Consider the following 7500-nt stretch of genomic DNA (forward strand, 5'->3'; position numbering starts at 1 on the left):
CCTCCTTCTCCTCATCATTGTCCTTCTCATCCTCTTCATTGTCCTTCTCATTCTCCTCCTCCTTCTCATCCTCCTCCTCTTCATTGTCCTTCTCATCCTCCTCCTTCTTACCCTCCTACTCCTCCTCATCCTCTTCATTGTCCTTCTCATCCTCCTCCTCATCCTCCTTCTCCTCATTATTGTCCTTCTCATCCTCTTCATTGTCCTTCTCATTCTCCTCCTCCTTCTCATCCTCCTCCTCTTCATTGTCCTTCTCATCCTCCTTCTCCTCCTCATCCTCTTCATTGTCCTTCTCATCCTCCTCCTCCTTCTCATCCTCCTTCTCATCCTCTTCATTGTCCTTCTCATCCTCATCCTCCTTCTCATTGTCCTTCTCATTCTCCTCCTTCTCATCCTCTTCATTGTCCTTCTCCTCCTCATCCTCGTCATTGTCCTTCTAATCCTCCTTCTCCTCCTCATCCTCTTCATTGTCCTTCTCATCCTCCTCCTCCTTCTCATCCTCCTTCTCCTCCTCATCCTCTTCATTGTCCTTCTCCTCCTCCTCCTCCTTCTCATTGTCCTTTTCATCCTCTTCATTGTCTTTCTCATTCTCCTCCTCCTTCTCATCCTCTTCCTCTTCATTGTCCTTCTCATCCTCCTTCTCCTCCTCATCCTCTTCATTGTCCTTCTCATCCTCCTTCTTTTCCTCATCCTCCTTCTCCTCCTCATTGTCCTTCTCATCCTCTTCATTGTCCTTCTCATTCTCCTCCTCCTCCTCCTCCTCATCCTCTTCATTGTCCTTCTCATCCTCCTTCTTTTCCTCATCCTCCTTCTCCTCCTCATTGTCCTTCTCATCCTCTTCATTGTCCTTCTCATTCTTCTCATCCTCCTCCTCTTCATTGTCCTTCTCATCCTCCTCCTCCTTCTCCTCATCATTGTCCTTCTCATCCTCCTCCTCATCCTCCTTGTCTTTCTCATCCTCCTTGTTCTCCTTGTCCTCCTCCTTCTCCTTCTCATTGACCTTCTCCTCCTCTTCCTCCTTCTCCTTCTCATTGTCCTTCTAATCCTCCTTCTCCTCCTCATCCTCCTTCTCCTTCTCATTGTTCTTCTCCTCTTCCTCCTCCTCCTTGTCGTCTTTGTCTTTCTCCTCCTCATCCTCCTTGTCCTGCTCATCCTCCGTGTCTTTCTCATCCTCCTTGTCCTCCTCCTTCTCCTTCTCATTGTCCTTCTCATCCTCCTTCTCATTGTTCTTCTCATCCTCATCCTCCTTGTCCTCCTTGTTGTCTTTGTCTTTCTCATCCTCCTTGTCCTCGTTCTCCTCCTCATTGTCCTTCTCCTCATCCTCATTCTACTCCTTTTCCTCCTTGTCCTCTGTCTTTCTTATCCTACTTCTCCTCTTCCTCCTTCTCCTCCTCATCTTCCTTGTCTTTCTCATCGTCCTTGTCTTTCTCCTTCTCCTGCTTGTCCTTCTCCTTCTCATTATTCTCGTTCTCCTCCTTCTCCTCCTCATCATCCTCGTCCTCCTCCTTCTCCTCCTCATCCTCCTTGTCTTTCTCATATTCTTTGTCCTCCTCCTTGTCCTCCTTCTCCCCCTCAACCTCCTTGTCCTCATCCTTCTCCTGCTCCTCATCCTCTTTGTCCTCCTCCTTCTCCTCCTTGTCCTCCTCTTTCTATTCCTGGTCCTCTTCCTCCTTGTCCTCCTCCTTGTTCTCCTCATCCTCCTTGTCCTTCTCCTCGTCTTTATCATCCCCCACATCCTCGTCCTCCTTGTCCTCTTCCTCATCCTCTTTGTCCTCCACATCCTGCTTGTCCTCTTCATCCTCCTCCACATCCCCCTCGTCCTCCTCTTCCTATTCCTATTCCTATTCCTCCTCCTCCCGGTCCTCAGGTTTGGAGCCGGAGATCCAGAAGCTGATCTGCAAGCACAAGCAGGAGCTGAAGAAGCTGCGCTCGCTGCACCAGGCGGAGCTGCTGCAGGCGGAGCAGCAGGGCATGCAGACCTGCGCTCGCCAGTGTGAGGAGCTGCGCCAGCAGCTGGAGAAGGAGAAGGAGGAGCAGTGCCAGAAGGAGCGAGAGCTGGCCAGACAGAGGTGAGGGAGGTGTCGTGTCTCCTGCTGGCGTGTGGTGACTGACTGTGTTGTCCTCCAGCGTGGAGAAGCAGCTTCACGAGGAGGAGGTGTCCCTGCAGCAGCACAGGAGGCGTCTCCACAAGGAGGTGGCCGAGGAGAAGGAGCGGCTGGCGCAGCTGGCGGACAGGTAAGGTCACCTCCGCCGCCCCCGCCCCCACTGAGGTGCTCCTTCATCCCCCTCCCCCGTCTCATCCGCAGGCAGCGCTGGGAGATGGACGAGCTGAGGCGACAGATGGAGGAGAATGCCAGCGCCGCTGGGCGCCTCCTCAAAGAGGAGCTGGACAAGACCAGAGAGGAGCAGGCCCGCAGACACCAGGTGAGACCCCAGATGGCGTGTGTGTGTGAGCAGCCGTTTCAGAACGTGTGTGTGTGTGTGTGCGTGCGTCTGCAGGCGGATATGGCGGCGCTGCGGGAACACTTTGACCAGGACAAGATGAACTGGGAGGAGGAGTTCAGGCAGAAGCAGGTGACGTGGAGGCGGAGCTTACTGTCTGCTTCCTGTCCGACTCATCGCCGGCGTTTGCTCCACAGGAGGCGGGGCTTCTAAAACGCCAGCACGAGCTCCGAGAGGAACTGCGTCGCGAACGCGACAAAGAGATCGAGCTCGCCATTTGGACGTTGGAGGAGGAGACCAACAAAGACAAGGAGGAGAGCGAGAGGGCGGCCGAAAACAGGTGTGTGTGTCTTTGTTTGTGTGTGTGTGTGTGTCTTTGTTTGTGTGTGTGTCTTTGTGTATGTTTGTCAATGTGTGTGTGTGTGTGTGTGTGTGTGTGTGTCTTTGCATACCTGCCAACTACTCCGGTTTTCCCGTAATTAGTACGGTTTTCATCAACCTATTCCGGGTTACGGTTGCAGTGATAAAAAATACGGTTTTTCATTACCCGTATTTTCCGCACCATAAGGCGCCCTGGGTTATAAGCCGCGCCTTCAATGAACGGCATATTTCAAAACTTTGTCCACCTATAAGCCGCCCCGTGTTATAAGCCGCATCTAACTGCGCTAAAGGAATGTCAAAAAAACAGTCAGATAGGTCAGTCAAACTTTAATAATATATTAAAAACCAGCGTGATGTGGGCGCGCATGGAGTCGTATATCAACATGGACGGAGCTGCGTGAAAAAAGCCACCCGGCCTCTTCGCGTAAACTTAAACTTACCTTAACCACTCGCTCATCTTTTCTTCATCCATCCATCCCTTCGAGTTAGCTTTTATGATGACGCCGGCTGGAAAGGTCTCTTTTGGCAAGGTCTTCCTTTTGAATATCACCATGGGTGGAAGTTTCTGGCCATTAGCATGGCAAGCTAGAACCACAGTGAAGGATGACTTCTCATTCCCTGTGGTGCGAATATTCACCGTACGTGCTCCCGTTGTATCCACAGTGCGGTTCACAGGAATATCAAAAGTCAGTGGAACCTCGTCCATGTTGATAATGTTCTCTGGCCGGATCTTTTTTTCAGCTATCTTGTTTTTACAATATGCACGGAAAGTAGCCAGCTTTTCTTGAAAGTCTTTAGGCAGTTGCTGTGAAATAGTAGTCCGTGTGCGGATGGAGAGATTGCGTCTTTTCATGAACCGGAAACCTGTCGCTTAGTAGGAGCCATTTTGTGGTCTTTACAGATGTAAACACACAAAGGAAATGAAACGTAATATCCGCGCCCTTTTTCTTCTTCTATGGGGGCGGGTGGTTGCTTACAGTAGAAGAAGAAGCGCTTCCTGTTCTATGGGGGCGGGTGCTTACCTTGGCGGTTGCTTGCGTAGAAGAAGAAGCACTTCCTCTTCTACGGGGAAAAAAGATGGAGGCTGTTTACCGTAGTTGCGAGACCGAAACTTTATGAAAATGAATCTTAATATTAATCCATATATAAAGCGCACCGGGTTATAAGCCGCACTGTCAGCTTTTGAGTAAATTTGTGGTTTTTAGGTGCGGCTAATAGTGCGGAAAATACGGTAATTAAAAAAAAAAAATTTTAAAAAGTTTTATACACGAAATCACGTAACAACAATGACAATCGACACTGCTTCCCGTAACTTCCTATCGAGCCATTCCGAATGCCATGCCCGAGGCTATTTATAGCACCGCTGCCAAGCACGAGGCACCTGTTGCCATTGTTTCCAAACGAGCGAACGATCATGGAATCAGCCGGAGAAAAATCGCAAACGAGTCTTAAACCGAAAAGAAAACTGCAGTCATTCCGTGAAGAATATTCAAAAGCCTATCCGGGAATAATTATCCGTTCCAAAAAGGGTGAAAACTACACGAATTGCACCTTGTGCAGACAAGATTTTTCGATCGGACACGGAGGAATTAGCGATGTAAAAGACCACGTTGGGACAAAAGAACACAAGTCTAATGCCGTTGCTAGCGATACAAGTGGAAAACTTTCAACGTTTTTCGGATTTTAGCCACAAAAAGGTAATGACACCAATGTTATCTATTGGAATTGTTTAGTACTGTTATACTGTTAAAAGTGTTTGTACTATTTATGCTTTCAAGTCCAAGTTGAAGAAATCTTGTTAAATGTTGACAGCATAACTACCAAAATACAGAAGTATGTCCTTAATATTTTTGCAGTGCTATTTCTGTTGAAAAGTTCAAATGATTACATTAGAGATGTGATGTGCCACTTTTCAAGTGTCTGATGGCTTCAATTAATTTTCATTAATTTTTTATATTTTGAATTCTTTTGAAAGGCTTACAAAAAAAACTACATTTGAATTGTAATTCCATGCTATTGACAGGACTATTAATTTTAATGAAGTTAGCTTACCATGTTTACAGTATGATAATTGTGATAGAAATGTGAATTTTAGGCACAGAATATTTTTTACAATTGAACAAGGCAGTAGATTATACAAGCTTGGACAGAAAGTTAATAATGACACCAATTTTTTTTTAATGGAATTGTTTAGTACTGTTTTACCATTTGTTTACTGTAAAAAGTGTTTATACTTTCAATGAACAAATTGAAGTCTTGTGAAAGGTTGACAGGATAACTGGCATTAACTGTCAAAATAATTTCAAACTATTGAAGTTAGCTTACAGAATAAACATGTCAATCAACCCATATGATTTTTGCTGTAATATTTTTGTTTTGAAAAGTCACTGTGACTGATAGAAAAGTGATGGTTTTAGCAACATTTTAACCTGTCTGAATGCTAATAATCATTTTGCGTCGGGGGGCGAAGCCCTGAACCCCCCACCAGGACTTTGTCCTGGACCTACCGGGGCCTGCAACCCCTGGACCCTGGCTACTAGGTTTTTCTGATTTCAAAAGTTGGCAGGTATGTCTTTGTGTGTGTTTGTGTCTTTGTTTGTGTGTGTGTGTGTGTGTGTCCGTGTGTTTGTGTTGGTGTGTCTGTTTAGGTGAGTGTTTCAAGTTTTAGTGTGCGTGCGTGTGTGTGCGTGCGTGTGTGTGCGTGCGTGATGTGGTGCATTGACGAGGCGTGCCATCACCAGGGTGAAGCGTGTGAGGGAGACGTACGAGGCGGAGCTGCAGGAGTTGGAGCGCTCTCTGAGGGCGGCGGTGGCCAAGCAGCAGGAGATGAGGAAACAACATGCGGAGTCAGAAGAAAGTCTGGTCCAAGTGCAGGAGCTGCTGGCCCAGAAGGAACAGGAAGTGGAACAAGTCACACAGGTGAGTGATAAACATGTGACACCCCTCTACCCCCCCCCCCCCCTCACCGCTCGCCCCGGTGCGCTCAGGTCCGTGACCGGCTGCTGGGGGAGCGCCACGGCCTGCACCAGACCATCCGACAGGACTTTGCTGAGCGTCTGAGGGTGTCGGAGGAGGACAGGCGCAGGATGAAGGTGGAGGTGTCAGAGGCCCACGCCACATTGCAGCTGGAGCTGGAAAGGGTGACCAAGGAGAAGGAGGCGGAGCTTGATGAAGTCCACCAACGGTAACCAATGAACATGTGGAACACATCAGTAGGGATCTGGCCCAAGTGTAGCATTGCTACCGCTCACAAATATAAACACTTGGCTGGGAAACAAGCACCCAGCTGGACTGTCTCTAAGTAATGTTACAATTTTAACAAAGTTATGATACTCCCCAACTCATTTTCTGTACGATACCAGTCAAATTCCGGCTGGTATCGGCGATACCGGTCCAAAACCGACACTTTGTTCAAATGTACCTAATGTGTCTGCTAAAATGTAAAAAGTTGTGTATTTTAAATATGACAAAGTTATTTATTTTTGAACTGAGGTATAGTGAGGACGTGGCGTTAATAACAAAAGACAAAATCAACGCTGTTTCAAACCGTAAAAAAGGAAATAAATAAAATGAAACATTAAAAAATATCTAAAGAATATCTAAATGTATTTAGATAAAAGCTGAAACCTGAAACACAAAGTTATGTCTTTAAATATAAATATTTGTTTTAGCATTTTTCAAAACTCTCAAAATGGCCCTCCATTCTTGACTTCAGTATGCAGCCATGGGGGGGCAAAAGTCCTGCTCTAAAATATTGGAAGCTCTCAAAATAAGAATAAAACATACTTCAATATAAACAAAGTTTAGTTCATTAAGAAGTAAAATAATTCTGACTTATGAATTAATTAATTTGACGAACTCTCACAACCATCATAAGCAGTCAAATGTGAAACTGAACATTAATTTTTGACACACTTGGTCAGTTCTAGAACTTAAGTCACCAACATTAAAGTACAGTAGCATAGTAGGCCCAAGTATTCCATCCATCCATCTTCTTCCGCTTATCCGAGGTCAGGTCGCGGGGGCAGCAGCCTAAGCAGGGAAGCCCAGACTTCCCTCTCCCCAGCCACTTCGTCCAGCTCTTCTCGGGGGATCCCGAGGCGTTCCCAGGCCAGCCGGGAGACATAGTCCTCCCAACGTGGCCTGGGTCTTCCCCGTGGCCTCCTACCGGTCGGACGTGCCCTAAACACCTCCCGAGGGAGGCGTTCGGGTGGCATCCTGAACAAGGCCCAAGTATTGATTTTTTTTTTTCATTTGTTTTGCCCCTGCAACATGACACAGTTTGAACAGTAACACTGTTTGAATATAGGAAATAATGTGATTCTTTGACGTACCACCAGATGGCGCCTGCGTGCCACAGTATGATAACAACTGCATGTTATTTTGATTCTCTTCTAACACGGACAAAAACAACAGTAATTAAAGCTGCAAGCAGCGTTGGTCGGGCCCGCGTATTTGGCAGGTGCTAGTCCTAAGTGTCCCAATACTTTTGTCCAGTTTTAGTAGTACGTGTCCCAATACTTTTGTCAAGTTGTAGTCCTAAGTGTCCCAATACATTTGTCCAGTGTAGGTGTCCCAATACTTTTTTCCAGTGGTAATCCTAAGTGTCCCAATACTTTTGTCCGGTGGTAGTCATAAGTGTCCCAATACTTTTGTCTAGTGTACCTACCTTGTCTG

At 46.8% G+C, this 7500-nt stretch overlaps 1 protein-coding gene across 2 annotated transcripts in view; it reads left to right on the plus strand.

Moving 5' to 3' along the window:
- cep131 (centrosomal protein 131) overlaps positions 1-7500 on the plus strand; it is a 42113-nt gene that overhangs the window by 31363 nt on the left and 3250 nt on the right. For both annotated transcript variants that reach the window (XM_061926808.1, XM_061926809.1), the window contains 7 exons: positions 1868-2069; positions 2128-2235; positions 2307-2424; positions 2500-2574; positions 2640-2782; positions 5565-5742; positions 5811-6007. In XM_061926808.1, coding sequence (XP_061782792.1) covers positions 1868-2069; positions 2128-2235; positions 2307-2424; positions 2500-2574; positions 2640-2782; positions 5565-5742; positions 5811-6007 — 1021 coding nt within the window. The remainder of the gene's footprint in view (positions 1-1867; positions 2070-2127; positions 2236-2306; positions 2425-2499; positions 2575-2639; positions 2783-5564; positions 5743-5810; positions 6008-7500) is intronic.

Source organism: Nerophis lumbriciformis, linkage group LG32 (assembly GCF_033978685.3).
Source record: "Nerophis lumbriciformis linkage group LG32, RoL_Nlum_v2.1, whole genome shotgun sequence".
Lineage (NCBI taxonomy): Eukaryota > Metazoa > Chordata > Actinopteri > Syngnathiformes > Syngnathidae > Nerophis > Nerophis lumbriciformis.